This window comes from Notolepis coatsorum (genome assembly GCF_963971535.1).
Source record: "Notolepis coatsorum genome assembly, chromosome: 1".
NCBI classification, from domain to species: domain Eukaryota; kingdom Metazoa; phylum Chordata; class Actinopteri; order Aulopiformes; family Paralepididae; genus Notolepis; species Notolepis coatsorum.
Window position 1 is genome coordinate 4888233 of NC_140165.1, and position 18161 is coordinate 4906393.

At 42.0% G+C, this 18161-nt stretch overlaps 1 protein-coding gene across 1 annotated transcript in view; it reads right to left on the reverse strand.

Moving 5' to 3' along the window:
- Positions 1-15569: 15569 nt before the first annotated feature.
- The window catches only part of txndc16 (thioredoxin domain containing 16), a gene marked incomplete at its 3' end in the record, with an annotated part of 45183 nt that continues 42591 nt past the window's right edge, over positions 15570-18161 (reverse strand). Inside the window, exons 19-20 of the mRNA XM_084330179.1 lie at positions 17924-18114; positions 15570-15661 (exon numbers count right to left, since the gene is read on the reverse strand). Coding sequence (XP_084186305.1) covers positions 15570-15661; positions 17924-18114 — 283 coding nt within the window. The remainder of the gene's footprint in view (positions 15662-17923; positions 18115-18161) is intronic.

The window sequence follows — 18161 nt, forward strand, 5'->3', positions numbered from 1 at the left end:
CTAATGTCTTCACCACCAGGTCAAACCTACAGGAGACCTCACACCTCACTGTGTTGTGCTACAGTATTATTATTATTAACAACAAACATCTACTCAGTCTATTTACTGATATCATATCGTATCTTTCTGTTTACTGATATCATATCGTATCTTCAATAGAAATGGGCCGTTGTGTCCCTTTCTCTGCATCGTTCTGTGCGTGTGTGTGTGTGTGTGTGTGTGTGTGTGTGTGTGTGTGTGTGTGTGTGTGTGTGTGTGTGTGTGTGTGTGTGTGTGTGTGTAGTATCATTCACAAACCTCCACACAGGGCCTCTCTCACACACACAGAGATTCTCTCTCTCTCTCTCTCTCTCTCTCTCTCTCTCTCTCTCTCTCTCTCTCTCTCTCTCTCTCAACAAACATAACCCTGACAGTGAGAGTGTGGAGAGCGCGGGGGGGGGGTGATGTCATGTGTGTTGTCATGGTAACGAGACGATAAGCTGGTCTATCAGGGGAGACACCCTTCATCTGATATACACCTGAGACTGAGAGAGAGAAAGAGAGAGAGAGAAAGAGAGAGGAGAGAGAGAGAGGAGAGAGAGAGAGAGAGAGAGAGAGAGAGAGAGAGAGAGAGAGAGAGAGAGAGAGAGAGAGAGAGAGAGAGAGAGAGAGAGAGAGAGAGGGGGGGGACTCTTATGGTAGGTACACATACAGCTCATCTCTGGGAAACAGCACAGTAAACTACTTTATCACTGACCTCAGCCTAGAGTCTCTCAGAGCGTTCACAGTCAGCCAGCAAACACCCCTGTCAGACCACAGCAAAACCACTGTCTACCTGAATAGATCAACACCCAACCAGGAAATACCAAAACCAAACAAACTACACACTATTAAAAAACACTACAAATGGAAAGAAAGTAGTATGGAAGCATTCAAAAAGTTACAAAAAGTCCAATCCAAATTAGACCAATTCCTGGAAAAAAGAAAACGTCCAACACAACAGCAAAAGCGTAAACGGGGCGGTAGAAAACCTCAATAACATATTTGACCTCACAGCTTCCTTATCCAACCTAAAGGCCTCAAATAGGAAAGCGAGGAAAAATAAAAAATATGCATGACAAGTGGTATGATAATGATTGTAAAAATCTCAGGAAGAAATTAAGGAACCTATCAAACCAAAAACACAGAGACCCAGACAACCAGAACACACGTCTCCAATACAGTGAAACACTGAAACACTACAAAAACACAGTCAGAAAAAAAAGGGACCAACATGTTAGAAACCAGCTATAACAAGATATAGAGGAATCCATAAAAACAAACAACTTCTGGGAAAACTGGAACAAACTAAACAAAGTACACCACGAGGAGCTACCCATCCAAAATGGAGACGTATGGGTAAACCACTTCTCCAATCTCTTTAGCCCAATACAAAATAATGAACAGCAAAAACACATACAAGATAAACTACAAAGCCTGGGGTCAACCATAAAAGACTACCAGAACCCGCTAGACTCCCCAATTACACTACAAGAACTACAGGACAAAATAAAATCACTTAAAACCAAGAAGGCCTGCGGAGCGGATGGTATCCTAAATTAAATGACCATATTCACAGACTCCAAATTCCAAATGGCTATACTAAAACTCCTTAACATTGTCCTTAGCTCCGGGATCTTCCCCAATATTTGGAACCAAGGACTCATAACACCACTCCACAAAAAGGGAGACAAATCTGACCCAAACAATTACTGTGGGATCTGTGTCAACAGCAACCTTGGGGAAATCCTCTGTATGATCATTAACCACATACTCATACATTTCCTCACAAACAACAATACCTTGAGCAAATCACAGATTGGCTTCCTACCAAATCACTGTACAACAGACCACATTCTCACCCTCAGCACCCTAATCGACAACCAAATAAATTAAAATAAAAGCAAAGTATACTCCTGTTTCGTTGACTTCCAAAAAGCATTTGACTCAATTTGGCACGAGGGTCTGCTGTACAAACTGTTAGATAGTGGCATTGGAGGGAAAACCTACGACCTCATAAAGTCAATGTACACCAACAACACATGTGCTGTGAGGATTTAGGAAAAACACACAGACTTCTTTCCTCAACACCGTGGGGTTAGACAGGGGTGCAGTTTGAGTCCAACCCTCTTCAACATATATATAAATGAACTGGCAAAAACATTGGAACAAACTGCAGCACCTGGCATCCCCCTAGCAAACACAGAAGTCAAATGCCTACTGTTTGCAGATTACCTGGTGCTGCTGTCTCCAACAAAAGAAGGGCTACAACAGCACCTTGACCTTCTGCACAAATTCTCCCAGACATGGGCACTGACAGTAAACCTAAACAAAACTAAAATTATGATATTCCAAAAAAGGCCCAGCCTACAACAACAAAAACACAAATTCCTCCTAGACACAATTTCCCTAGAACACACAAAAAACTACACCTATCTCGGCCTAAACATCAGTGCTACAGGGAACTTCAACCAAGCTGTGAACGACCTGAGAGACAAAGCAAGAAGGGCTTTTTATGCCATAAAAAGGAACATCAAGTTAGACATTCCAATCAAAATCTGTCTCAAAATATTAGGGCGTTTTCACACCTGGCTCGTTTGGAGCTGTTGATCCAAAACCTGGAGCGTTTACCCGCTATTTCGGTTCAGTTGGGCATATATGAACACAGCAATCACATTCTGTTGCGGAACAAAACAAGCGGACCGAGACCACCTAGAGAGGGTGGTCTCGGCGCATTTCCAAACGAACCCGACGCGACTCGTATGCTGTGAGAATGCAATCGATTTAGCAAACCGACACAATAATAATAATAATAGTGAGCCGTGGGTCAACGTGGAGCAGCGATGACTCGGTACACTGCCTCGTTGATATTTGGGAAGACGATCACATTCGTCAGATGCTGGAGAACACGCAAGTGTACATAAAGTTTAGTGACTGTAGTGACGCTGCAACAGCAGCACTGTGCGAGACAACACCTCCTCTCTCTCTCTCTCTCTCTCTCTCCCTCTCACTGACTCTCTCTCTCCCTCTCTCTCTCACAGAGAGAATGAATGTGGACTGTTCCATCGGGGAGCTTCGGTGGTAATGTGAGTGGCTACAGACCGCTGCACTTAAATATAAACATTAGTCTACCTGGAGACTCAATGAGGTAATTGTAGATGTCGCCATAAGACGCTTCTGGCCATTTAGTGGGATCATTGTTTCATTATCCTGTTCGGCTGAAAGGACACTGGCCACCGAAGCTCCCCCCTCTGATGGAACAGTCCACATTCATTCGTGCGTCATCTCGCGTCTCCAGACTCTGTGGGCAATCTGAGCATGTACATGGGTAATAATAGGTGCTTTAAAATGGGCTTTTTCGCTGCCGATTTAGTTCTGATCGATTAGGAATGGCTCGCGCCGTGTTCAGGAGATTGAGGCGCATAAAAGACTATTCGATCATGTCTCTAGCACCCCCACAGCCGTATCTGCAACCACTTACATCACGGCTCTCGTCCACATTCATTCATTTGCTCCCCCGCTCTCTCCTCCCCGATTTCAATGTAACGCGGAGATTCAGGGTTGGGGGGGGCACGCCCCAAAATCTGACCAATGAGTGATAGTTTGCTCGCGCGTGCGTTTGTTTTGGTCCGTGTGAACACAGCCGTGTGAACACAAACGAACTAAGAATCAAGTGCAACAATTGTATCATAATAGTCCCTGAATCGGAACAAAGCAAACGAACTACAGGTGTGAAAACACCCTTAGACTCCGTCATAGAACCGATTTCCCTATATGGTTGTGAAGTCTGGGGCCCACTTGCAAACCAAGACTTCACCAAATGGGACAAACACCCAATTGAGACTCTGCATGCAGAATTTTGCAAATCCATCCTCCACACCCAATGGAAAACACCAAATAATGCATGCAGAGCAGAACTAGGAAGATAGCCACTAATCATCAAAGTTCAAAAAAGAGCATTCAAATTCCACAATCACCTAAAAGAAAGTGACCCAGACACACTCCACAACATAGCGCTCACCCACAGAGAGACCATCGATAGATGCCCACTCAGCCAGATGGTCCTGGGACTCTGCTCACAAACACAAGCAGAGCCACCAGACAGAAACCACACTGGACTAAATCAAATTATAAGAAAACAAAAAGAAAACTATCTGACACATTGTAGACTAGGCAGAATTTCAGAAAATGTGCTTGTATAAAGTGCTGAAGGCATTTCGTGTTTATTTTAGGTACACAACATTTCTAGGGGTATTAAGGGGTGCTGAATCCAAATCTGCTGTATACCAAGCTAAAAAATTTCAAACAAGGCCTGAAAATTGAGAAATCCAACATGGCCGCCAGCACCAGGCCCTCTCTCCACAAAAACAGGTGCTAAACCCACATTTCTTATTCTACTGACATTAAACTTTGCACAGAACATCTGCACCTATGGAGGAAGAAGGTAGGAATATAGCTGTGGTGCAACCATGAGAGTAACAGGGTGTTTTTGACTAACTGTAATCTTTGTATAGGCGAGGATACAAAAATGACATTTCTTCAGTGTTTGCTGCAGCAATTTGGTAATAACTATACAGTGTGGGACACCAGCATTGGAATCCCCCAAGTCTTAGCTTTCTTCAGGTACCAAGTTTATGCAAGTAGCTCTTATAAATCTGGATATATAAGCAATTTAATGTAAGCATGCTGTTTTAGGCGAATTTTCAAAAAATAAATGGTGGGGCTTAATGAGTTAAGTGTGACTACACAAGGTACAAACCTGAATTAAATGTGCTTTTGTAAGTTTTCTTACATGGGGGATCCGATGCCATATTCAGATTTATATCTCATTATGATATAGATAGTGAAAAAATAATTGTAACTATGAATAATTTCTCAGCTATTGTTATTATTTCCAAAAAAATTTGCTGTGATGGAACCTTTGCATCCCCACTATCAGAATGGCTGCTCTGCTATGGGACAGATAACAGCTGTTACCTAGGTAAAGTCATGGCTATTGTTTTGATGTGATAATTTGACATTTTATGTTGTTAAGTGATTGTAGTGTCTGATGTGTAAATAATTGTAGCTTTTTATCATATTTAGATCTCAGAAAGAAGCCTAGCCTTACACTTCTCACAGAAGAGGCTGAGGCTGGCTGGCTTTACCTGTTAGCTGCTAACATTAGTCAGCAAGTTTTTAGCTGGGATTAGCTAGTCACTAGCTAATGTTACTGTGATCTCACAAGGCCAGTAAGGCTGTCCCCGAACCCTGTTTTTGGGATTCGAACTTCGTCAGGGTTTTTCAAACAAATGTTTGAACCTTCGTTTTTAATAATAATAAAAAAAAAATAAAGGAAAAAAACATTTTTTTTTTTTTTTTTTTTTTAATATGTTCGGACGTTTGAACATTCGGGCTCAGCCTTAGAGGCCAGACTACGACAGGCTAACGTTTCTGTCTTAATGAGCAAGCTAAATCAATACATATGTCTTACAGTTTGCATTCTTATCCTAAGATTGTTCAAATCTTCTTATAGGTTTGAATTAGTCAATTGGTGACTGAAACCATGGCTGAAGCGACAGAAAGTGTAGTGTCAATGGAGCTGCAGTTGTGCATCATCTGTCAGAAAGACAAAAAGCAAAAGCTCATGGAAGTTAGTAAGGATGGCCTCCAGTCAGCAAACACTATCAGAGAACTCCGGTCAAAATTACATAATGACAATTTTCGAGATGCAACTAGTCGACTTACAGAGATATTTCAAGGAGACTTGCCTCACCATTTCTTATGGCATAGGGATTGCCGAGCGCCATACATGGATAAAGGTAAAATTGAAAGGTTGAAGGCTGGATCGAAGAAAATTGCCAAAGAAATGCCATGTGCATCCACAGCAACTATGCAAAATGTTAGGCTACGCAGCAAAATCCCTCCAATGGATTGGAAGCAATGTATCTTTTGCCAAGAAGTTCGTAAAGAAGCACTACATGACATACAAGATTTGAGAGTCAGTAGCAGAATACTACAAGCAGCAAAGTATGACTCATTCTTAATAGTGCGACTAGCTTGTGTAAATGATCTTACTGCTGCAGAAGGGAGCTATCACCAGACTTGCAAGACCAAGTTCGAACGTAGGACCAAACGCCTGGAAGAAATGTCACTAACGAGCACAGACATGCCATTGGAGTGGCTTTGCCAAGAACTTGAACAATCAGCAAAGCAAGAGGATATTCTGGATCTTGTACATGTGTGGGACCGGTACTATACACTCGCTAATGAGGCTCAACTGGATATACCATCTAGATTTCTGAGCAGAAGGAACACATTCAAGGAACAAATAGCTGATCGTCTTGAGGGCATATACGACTTTGTTGTACTGCATGATCAGCCCCGAAATGAACCTCGTACTGTCTTGGTTCCATCCAAATACCGGCATATTCCAGTATCAGCAATGGTGAAAAACGACTCTGCAGACATTGAGAGAGTCATTCCTACATTCCAACATGAGGATCAAGATATGTTCCTAAACATGGTGCATGTAGCATTGCCGATCCGAAGGGACATGCTCTCTCATCCCAAACAAGAAGGGATAGACATCAGTGAAAACAGAGCAATAGACAGCATACCCAACAGCCTTTACATGTTCCTCAACTTGTTACTAGGTGGTCAGCACCTTCTGGACTGGAGGATGACAATATTGATGATGATAAGAACACAGCCAAACGACAGCTTAGAGTCCGCAGCATTGCACAGGATCTTATGTACACAGCCAGTGGAGACAAGTTCCTCACTCCGAAGCACATAGGACTGGCCAGTACCCTTCATCAAGCCACACATTCGAAGGAGTTGGTAAACATGTTTCACCAGGCAGGTCATGTTATGAGTTACCGTGAGGTACTCAAACTTGATACTGCATTGGCTAAGAAGACCTTGGAGACCATGGATGATGACGGTGCTGTTGTTCCACTAAATCTAGTAAGGGGGCGCTTTGTTCATTTCTCAACAGACAATGTCGACATCAACGAGTACACTCTGGATGGAAAAGGGACATTCCATGCCACTCAAGTGGCTGCCTGGCAACGTGGTCCTCCTGTAGGTGATCTCCTGGAAGGGATTTATCTTCATTCCAAGTCAGAAACCCTCAACATCCCCCAGGCAATGACTGATATCATACCTGCACCAAAAAGAGGAATCACAGAGCGCCCATTCAGTGGTGTAATAGCAGCAGACTGTTTCACACAGTCATCTGAGCAATGTCCCGCAGCACAGAAAGCACAAGCTACTGATATGGCTTTCCACATGTCCAGGACATCTCAGAAACCAATGCCTTCCTGGACATTGTTCAATGAAAAGGCAAGCACAGTCAACCCAGAGAAAACTACAGTAGGGTACCTACCTATCATCCAGGCTCCTGCATCGGAACTCGATACACTGAACACAGTCGTCAAGCGAGTGCTCCATGTCGCCAAATCAATGGAACAACAACATGTCATTCTCACAGTGGACGAGGCACTTTATCCGAAGTTATTGGAACTGAAGTGGTCAGTAGAAGAATACAAGGATGTGCTTATCCCTTGCCTCGGAGGCCTTCACATTTCCATGAACTTCCTGGGTGTGATCGGACAACACATGGCTGATTCTGGCCTGAGCGAGCTATGGGTCAAGTGTGATCTTCTGGGAGCAAATGCTGCTCAGCATGTCATGGCAGGAAAGGGGTATGCACGTGCCATGAGGACCCACAAACTTACCCTGCAGGCTCTTTGGCAGCTACTACTCCCACAGCTTTATGCATATCTGGATAGAGTTGAGAGCTGAGCTCACAGATCTCTGCCAATCAACAGTTGCTGATGACATCGCACAGATGGTCGACTTACTTTCTACAGACAGATTCCAGCAGCCCATGAAGGAGTTTGCTGCATTGCTTGTAGTTGATGACCCGAACGCTGCATTCTGGTGGGACTACATGACTATGGTCAGCATCCTACTTTACACGAGCACAACGTGATGGATTGTGGGATCTCCACCTGTATGCTTTCAAACGTATGCTGCCCTTCTTCTTCAGGTACAATCATATCAACTACGCCCGGTGGGGTACTGTGTACCTGGCTGAGATGTCTGCTCTCCCACCAGAAATCCTCCTCGAGTTTCAGAGAGGCAACTTCGTTGTAAAATGCAGTGATCGACACTTCAATCAGGTTTCAGCGGATCAAAGTACAGAGTGGCTCAATGCTACAGGAAAAAAGAGTGGAGGCTTGGTAGGAATCACCAGAATAGAAACATCCCTCAGGAGATGGACACTGTCATATAATCTGAGAACAGTCATAGCTTCTCAGACAACAACAATGCTGAGACTGACAACAGACGAGGAAGACGATGTGTACACACACACCGAGTGCACAAAGAGTAGAATGTAGAGAGACGACACTGATGAAAGCAGACTCTGTGTGTCATTGAAAGAGCACGGAGTGTTTCAAGATGGGGGTGACACACTGAGAAACATAATCAACAAGGACGTAGTCACACCGGAGATTCAAGAATCCCTACTTGGCGCAGAACACCTTGGACAGGCACAACTGAACATGTTTGTGGACAAACGTTTGTGTGAACCTCCAGATAGTGACCAGCACCTGAACCTGAAATCACCCATTCGAAAGAACAAAGCCAAGACATTTGCCTCTTTGTATGAAGTTGTGCAACTTTCTAAGAACAAGCAAAACACCATCAAAGTGGACAGGCAGATTCTACAAAGGCTCATCACAGCTTACAGAGCAGGTCGTAAGGTAGACCTTGACAATATTCTCCAGCATGAGCTCATGCCCATCCCGCCATCTCTGGCCACAACTAACGGGAGTCTACATTCCACCAACAAGTCTGTGTTAGCAAATATACTGACGAAACAAGTTAAAATCCCTGCAGATCTTACCCTTCAGGGACCCAGCTGCCTGGTCATTGATGGCCAAGCTCTGGGAATGGCACTCGGAAAGCCACCTGACACTACAACATTTGGTGACTATGCCAACAAGTTCACTGACACCGTGTTGAAGATGGGAGCAAAATACCAGAGGGTAGATGTCGTCTTTGACAGATACCATGACCAATCCATCAAAACAGGCACAAGGGTGAAACGCAAACAGCGCCACAGACCAGTACGTCGTGAAATCAAAAACAAGTCTGTTCCACTTCCTGCCGATTGGTCGAGCTTCATGGCCCTTGAAGACAACAAATCAGATCTCGCTCAACTACTCTCAAACCACCTGATAGAACACAGCCCGGATGATGAACCTGTAGTTGTAGTATCAGGGGGGTTTGCTGAAGCGACAACCGTCAAGTCAACAGATCCAGATCTTGAAGTCTCCTCTCTGAGTGCTGACCATGAGGAAGCTGATACACGACTGATTTTACACTGCATCCAGGCTCCAATGGAAACAATCGTCGTGTCAGCGCGTGACACAGATGTGCTGCTTCTACTCTTGGCTCACTATGACAGGATCCGATGTACGCATCTCTACATGAAAGCTGGGACATCAAAGGATCCAAAATATTTTCCAGTACATGACATTAGAAAGCTACTATCTGATGATCAACTGGACACAATCCTTGCCTTCCATGCCCTCACCGGATGTGACAGTGTGTCCCAGTTCAGTGGTCATGGAAAGAAAACAGCCTGGCAGGTGTTCGAGCACCATCACACTGATCTTGCTGGCCTTGGGAAGGGCCCTTTCACAGAAGATCTTGTGACATCAACAGAGAGATTCATCTGCAAGATCTATGGTGTGCCTGAGATGGATACGTGCAACAAAGCAAGAGTCAAGTTATTCTGCAAAGGCCGTCCACAAGAGACTCTGCCACCAACCTCGGATGCAGTGAAGTTCCACATCATGCGCTCACACTATTGTTTTGTTTTGTTTGTTTGTTTATTAACACAGTTAAACAGAAGTAAAAACAATACATAATAAGTTATAACGATTGTGAAGGAGAAGTTAGAAGCCTAGAGGCTTATCAAGAACGTCCCCCGTTTTATAAAATCAAACATACAAAAATATGCATATTATAAAATACCAGAATACATTAAAAGATTCGTGTTAATACAAACATACATACACACAGTACATACATGGATATACTGTGTACATAATAATATATAACAACCCACCCACCTGCCTATAAACCTACCCACCCACATAACCAAATGCATACCTCTGCCAGTGGGTCTTGGACTTCCTGACTGGCAGACCCCAGGTGGTGAGAGCAGGCAACTGCACCTCCTCATCCATCACCCTCAACATAGGGGCCCCCCAGGGCTGTGTTCTGAGTCCCCTCCTCTACTCCCTGTACACACACGACTGTGTGGCTCAGCGGAGTAGCAATACAATCGTCAAATTTGCTGACGACACAGTGGTGGTGGGCCTGATCTCTGCCAACGACGAGAGGGCCTACCTGGAAGAGGTCAAGGTCCTGGCGGGATGGTGCCAGGAAAACAGCCTCTCCCTGAACGTCAGCAAAACAAAGGAGATGATTGTGGACTTCAGGAGGTCGGGGGTCAAGGACTACAGCCCCCTCAGCATCGACGGGGCACCGGTTGAGAGAGTCAACAGCTTTAAGTACCTCGGAGCCTACATATCCGAGGACTTGACATGGACCACACACATTAACAGTGTTGTGAAGAAGGCACGACAACGCCTCTACTTCCTCAGGCGCCTAAGGAAGTTCCAAGTCAGCCAGAAGATCCTTAAGAACTTCTACTCATGTACAATAGAGAGCATCTTGACCGGCAACATCACCTCCTGGTTTGGGAATAGCACTGCACAAGACCAAAGCAGACTACAAAGAGTGACACGTTCAGCCGAACGCACAATTGGAGGGGGGCTCCCCACCCTCCAGAACATTTACTACAAGCGTTGCAAGGGCAAGGCTAAGAGAATCATTAAAGACTCCAGTCACCCGAACAACTGCCTCTTTGAACTGCTGCGGTCAGGCAAGCGATACAGGAGTCTCAAGGCGAGCACAGAAAGACTCAGAAGAAGCTTCTATCCCCAGGCCATCAGGCTGCTAAACGAACAATGAATGAACACTACACAACAACAACCACCAAACGCACATAGCACACACATCCACACGCACACACTCACTTTAAACAAACACACTGTAGCACCCACTCCACACACTTATAGCACACACCCACTTTAAACAAACACACTGTAGCACCCACTCCCCACACTTTATATTTATGGATGAAGGATTGCACTACAACTCGTACACCTTACTGTAAATTGTACCTAAAATTGTACCTCATCCCATTTCTGCTTTGCACTAGATAGTACTGTACATTAGTACACTGCATAGTATTGTGTATTGTATATTATATGGTAACTCAGAACATTGTAAATATGTCTATACCGAACACTGTGACCTCATTTTCTTCTTCTAAATTCATGCTATATTATGTTATTATGTTATTTGATACTATCTTGTCTAGCACAGTCTCTGGAGCGTAACAGTAAGAAGCATTTTGTATGAAAGTATTCTGTACTTCTGTATGACAACTATTAAAGAACTTGAACTTGATACCTACATGTATGACCTGTTATCTATCTACTACTTTTGGATGAGAATTTCTTTGTAGTTTGCTTTAAAAATAAGCAGAGATGGAGATTTCCTCAGCGCTCACACTATCAAGCAAGCATCTGGAACCAAGCTCACCTGCCACACCCTGATCTTCCTCCTGTTGATGAAATGGGGTGGATACACAAGGAAGGACATCTAGTGCCACAGCTACTCTCTCTGCCACCCATGCCTAAAGCCTGCAGGGAGTTCACATCATGTGGGTGTACCAAGGAGTGCCTCAGCCAACACTGCAGCTGCAGGTATGTATGAAGGATTAGCTGATAGTGATCAATGTTATTAGATTGTAAAACTATGATGTGGTAGAGCATATCCACCTGCAAGACTGTATACTCTAGACCATAGGTGTCAAACTCACGGCCCGCGGGCCAAATCCGGCCCGCCACGTCATTTGATGTGGCCCCCCAAGAGCTCAGGTAAAAAAAAAAAAAAAAAAAAATTACATTAATATTGGGTTAAAAAATACCAGTGTTAAAATAATTGTGGGTTAATGCGTTAATAAAGCTTTAACTTTGCCAGCCTTAGTTATTACACATTCTTACACATACATGTATGTTGAACATCTGAGGTAACAAAGGAAAAAAGCCAAAAGCACTTACTCCTCAGACATTCTTTGACAATTTTACAGCTCAAAATACAAAAAAGATCCAGGCGGAATAGGTAACAAAGGGTTGAAGAAATATTGTCTGAACTGTCAGATGCAAACTGGCTGTGTGACATAACCGAGCATCTCGCTCAATTGAATAAGAAGCTGTAGGGACGCAAACAAGTCCCACCCAAAACTTGACCAATATAGTTGTGAACTGAGACAACCCTTATTTTGTTATTTTTGAGTACAGTTACAGTTGTGTGTTCATGCAGACACATAATAGCAATTCCATTACGAATTGAAAATGGGGGACCCTGATGTAAACAAGTCGAAAGTCTTTCTCTGGTCTGCATCCCCTTAACAATTGTGTGTATTGAGCTGTACTGTACTGTACCCATTCTGCAATCTGTTAATTAAACTATCTTCCATTAGTTGGATGTATGGTCTCTGCAAGGTTGTGTGCAGCCATTTGTTTTTGTAACATCTGCTACATCTGTCCCACGTGTTCTTTGCAGCTCACAGTTGTTAGTTCTGCCCCTCTTGACTGTGACAAAAAGGTTTTGAACAAACTTAATGTCATAGCTTGTATTTGATGATATTCTTCTTTGTTTTTTTACTTGAATGGTTTGATCATTGATTGGTGGAGTAATATGGGGTTCTGATAAACTAAAATTATTTGTTAAAATAACATAAGCTAACATATATTTTTACATTTATGCAAATTAATATGCAATATGTATAACTTGAATAAGTAATAAATACAGAAACACCATGTTTAACAATATGTAAATGTGTAGCTACATTTATTTTACATTACATTAACATTTATACGGTCTTTGGCCCTTTGAGGGCAACCATAATGCTGATGTGGCCCTCTGTGAAAATGAGTTTGACACCCCTGCTCTAGACTGTTTGTTGTTAACAGAATTGTGAACATATGCCTATAACAGAGAGAAAAAAAGGAATGAAGGAACAGAATAAATCACTGTAAGGACAATTGTATCATGTGTTCGAATATACTTGTACGAGAGATGGCTATAATCTTTCAATTCTCTTCTACTCTATTCTATTCAGGAAGAGTCACATGGCATGTATCGAAGCATGCAATTGTAAGAAAGTCAACACCTGCCGGAACACTGAGGAAGAGTGTGAATAAGCTGTCACTGTAAGGATTACTGTAACAAGTATTCAAACGTACATTCACTTATATTGATATGGTAAAATAATCTTTTTATTTTATTCTATTCTATTCAGGAAAAGTGGCATTGGATGAATCATGCAACTGCAAGACACCTGCGACACCTGCCTGAATACGATTGATGACTGACAATAAATTACTGTACATAAGCTACTGTACGAATATTAAGGACTATATAATTTGCATAAATGGCATGTTGATTAAAATAATGCAAGAGAAAAGAGTTTGATGAATAAATCCATGGCCTGGGATCATCCTGCTTTTCCTTCTTATTTGGTTGATGAGTTATGCATCAATAACGACCACCGTTTCTGCTATAAATATGAGTTTCAAGCAACATTTTCACAACTGATCTAAAATCAGGATATGATTTTAAATTCCTCATGTATGCAAACATATAAAAACACATTTCATTCATGTTTCTACCTTGTTTAGTCAAAAAGATATGCACTTAAATAGATTTCAGACTGGCGCTGGCGGCCATGTTGGGTTTCTCAATTTTGAGGCCTTATTTGAAAATGTTGAGCCTGGTATACAGCAGAGATATAAATCTGAATATGGCATTGGATCCCCCATGTAAGAAAACTTACAAAAGCACATTTAATTCAGGTTTGTACCTTGTGTAGTCACACTTAACTCATTAAGCCCCACCATTTATTTTTTGAAAATTCGCCTAAAACAGCATGCTTACATTAAAATGCTTATATATCCAGATTTATAAGAGCTACTTGCATAAACTTGGTACCTGAAGAAAGCTAAGACTTGGGGGATTCCAATGCTGTTGTCCCACACTGTATAGTTATTACCAAATTGCTGCAGTATTCCTGCAAACACTGAAGAAATGTCATTTTTGTATCCTCGCCTATACAAAGATTACAGTTAGACAGTCAAAACACCCTGTTACTCTCATGGTTGCACCACAGCTATATTCCTACCTTCTTCCTCCATAGGTGCAGATGTTCTGTGCAAAGTTTCATGTCAGTAGAATAAGAAATGTGGGTTTAGCACCTGTTTTTGTGGAGAGAGGGCCTGGTGCTGGCGGCCATGTTGGATTTCTCAATTTTGAGGCCTTGTTTGACATTTTTGAGCTTGGTATACAGCAGATTTGGATTCAGCACCCCTTAATACCCCTAGAAATGTTGTGTACCTAAAATAAACACGAAATGCCTTCAGGGTTATGATTTTCTGAAAATTTACCCTGTCTATTGGAAAGAAACAACCCAAAACCAGAGCAAATTGAAATGCTATTTGGCCCTAAAGTAAACAGAGAGTACACAGTGGCAGAATACCTGAGCACTGTGACTGACCCAAAACTAAGAAGAAACTAGGTACAGACTCAGCAAGCACAGCAGGGTTAACCCTTTCACTGCCACACTACCAAATGGTTAACCCTTTCACTGCCACACTACCAAAGGGTTAACCCTTTCACGGCCACACTACCAAAGGGTTAACCCTTTCACTGCCACAATACCAAAGGGTTAACCCTTTCACGGCCACACTACCAAAGGGTTAACCCTTTCACTGCCACACTACCAAAGGGTTAACCCTTTCATGGCCACACTACCAAAGGGTTAACCCTTTCACTGCCACACTACCAAAGGGTTAACCTTCTGCATTGTTTTGCATGTTCCCCCTCTGAGTGGAGAGCTCCCCCGCTCTGTCAAATCGACCCCCCAACCAGACGTCTCTACTTTCACTATAATGGGCAGATCTGGCATCAGCCCAGACCTCAGGGTTACATCATCCGGATCGTTTTCATGCAGCACAGAGACAGACTCTGGATCAGCTCCGTGTGGCGGCGGTATGTATAACGTTAGACCAGACTACTGTTGTTGACAGGGTTGCCACAGACATTGCTAAATGAAATTCAAGGACTTTCAAGTACTTTTCTATTTTCATTTAAAAAAAATCTGATCAAATATGTATGGCTTAAAACCAATTTTCGACAATTAGTTACACTTTAAATAAAAAAAAATTATTTCTTGATTCAGAACAATTTTATCATGGACAAAATTCAATGTGAATGGTTGATTTGAATTTCAATGACTTTTTAAGCGCCTTGTAAAAAAGATTGGCTGTTTTCAAGGCCTTGACTTTATTTTTTTATTATTATTATTTTTTTAAATCAAGCACTTTACGCACTTCAAGGACCTTGTGCGAACCCTGTCTCTACTCAGGCACGGCACCTTTGCCATAAGGACCTATGAAGTCAGCCATATTGGAATTTCCCCCATTCCCCCTCCCCCGCCCGTCACCCAATTCTGATTCTCACCAATATGTGAGGACCAGCGTCTTCACATGTGTCACATTTAATAGATCCGGGTGGTGGAGGCTGTTCTGTTGTCTTGTTATTTAGCTGATGGTTCATACGTTTTCAAGGTACATTTCGTTTGACGTGTTAATTCAACCATTAATTTGCGTGTGTAAGAAGTTGCGTTAATGTTATGCTCGATTTATAACGGACTGGGGCTTGTGATGCATAATGTGATTAAAGGTTAGTAACTGTGATAATACCAACTACTCTGTTGGCTAATGTTATGCAATGTCATATTTGTAATATTTTATCTAGTTTTTGATATGATCAGGCGATAGGATGGGTTAGCCACAGCAGGACACTAGACTAATGGGATTACAGCCCAGCTAAGCAGAGATTCATAGCTTCATTCATAATTACCATGCATTCTTTTCTGATCAAGTTCCTTGTTAAAGGTTTTTCTCAGTCTCTGATAGCCATGTAGTTGTGTAGTTTTATTGTGTCTGTACATTTTGTACATATTTTTATTAATAAATGTTGTATTTTACTTTTTTTATTATATTTTGAGCAATATACTGTTGGCTGATAATAATATGTGTAATACATGTTTATGTAAATACCATGTGCTGCTGAGACCAAGGACCACAATGGAAATAAGTCTGTGACTTTTTTGTGATATCCTTGATCATTTCAGGATGCATGACTTGTTGTAACATGTAATGCATTTTTAATAATTGTCAAATAAACTAAACTAAACTAAATGACATGTATGCCTCTGTTGTTTTATAAAGGGTTACTTTATAGCCTGCATGCAACTAATAATCAGAGGTTTGAATAAATCAGATTCCCACAACATTAGTTATTATTAGTCTGCATCCAAATAAAAGGAAGAATGAAGAAGATATTTTGTTCACAATATTTATTTATTCTAAATAATACTCTCCCAGAGGTTTCAATAGAACTGGCACCGACGCCTGGCACCAAGCAGAGCATCGGGACCCTGCTGTTGTGATGTGATGACCCTTCCTTCGTTTATAACTTCCTTGGCTATGGATGACTTCCCTCAATTATGTTCTGATCTGCTGGGAAATCAGCTCTTTCCTACGACGCCTCTAACTCTTGGAATGTCCTCCAACTCTCTCCGAAGAGTTTAAGCATTATCATTTCTGACCATTGTGACCTGGCCTGTTACTTTTATTTATTCTTTATTTATCTTTTGTGTCTCATTTCATAGTGAATATTGCTGCTTTATTGTGCCTCATTTCATAGTGAATATTGCTGCTTTATTGTGCCTCATTTCATAGTGAATATTGCTGCTTTATTGTGCCTAATTTCATAGTGAATATTGCTGCTTTATTGTGGCTGTTTTATATTTGTTATATTGTTATTTCTGTAAATGAGGGAAACTTCAGAAACGTAGGATTTTAAATCAACTCATCAGTGGTTTCAGTAGATTAAATCAACTCATCAGTGGTTTCAGTAGATTAAATCAACTCATCAGTGGTTTCAGTAGATTAAATCAACTCATCAGTGATTTTAGTAGATTAAATCAACTCATCCGTGGTTTCAGTAGATTAAATCAACTGATCAGTGATTTCAGTAGATTAAATCAACTGATCAGTGATTTCAGTAGATTAAATCAACTGATCAGTGATGTATCAACTCATCAGTGGTTTCAGTAGATTCAATCAACTGATCAGTGATTTCAGTAGATTAAATCAACTGATCAGTGATTTATCAACTCATCAGTGGTTTCAGTAGATTCAATCAACTGATCAGTGATTTATCAACTCATCAGTGGTTTCAGTAGATTAAATCAACTCATCCGTGGTTTCAGTAGATAAAATCAACTGCTCAGTGGTTTCAGTAGATTAAATCAACTCATCCGTGGTTTCAGTAGATAAAATCAACTGCTCAGTGGTTTCAGTAGATTAAATCAACTGCTCAGTGGTTTCAGTAGATTAAATCAACTGCTCAGTGGTTTCAACTGCTCAGTGGTTTCAGTAGATTAAATCAACTGCTCAGTGGTTTCAGTAGATTAAATCAACTGCTCAGTGGTTTCAGTAGATTAAATCAACTGCTCAGTGGTTTCAGTAGATTAAATCAACTGCTCAGTGGTTTCAGTAGATTAAATCAACTCATCCATTAGTGAACCTCAAAGTCAGTCTTGTAACTATTAGTCGACTAGCAATTTAAACAATATTGTATTTTAAAAGTAAGCCAGACCGCTGTGTTCTATCCTCCTCCACCCCCCCCCCCCCCTCCTCACCTGCAGGTGGTTCATTCCCCTCCTCTATCTTCTGTAACCACTGCAGGACGGAAGATACCACTATGGGGCTTTTGGGGGGGTAGTGGTAGATCTCTCCCCCAGAGGGCAAATGAGACAAGACAAGGGCAGGGAGGGGGGGCAGGGATCCCAGGTAAGACTCGAGGACGGAGACACCAGCTGGGGTACGGCCTCTGAAAGAGACAGATACATAGAACTGTTACCAGAGAGACAGATCAAT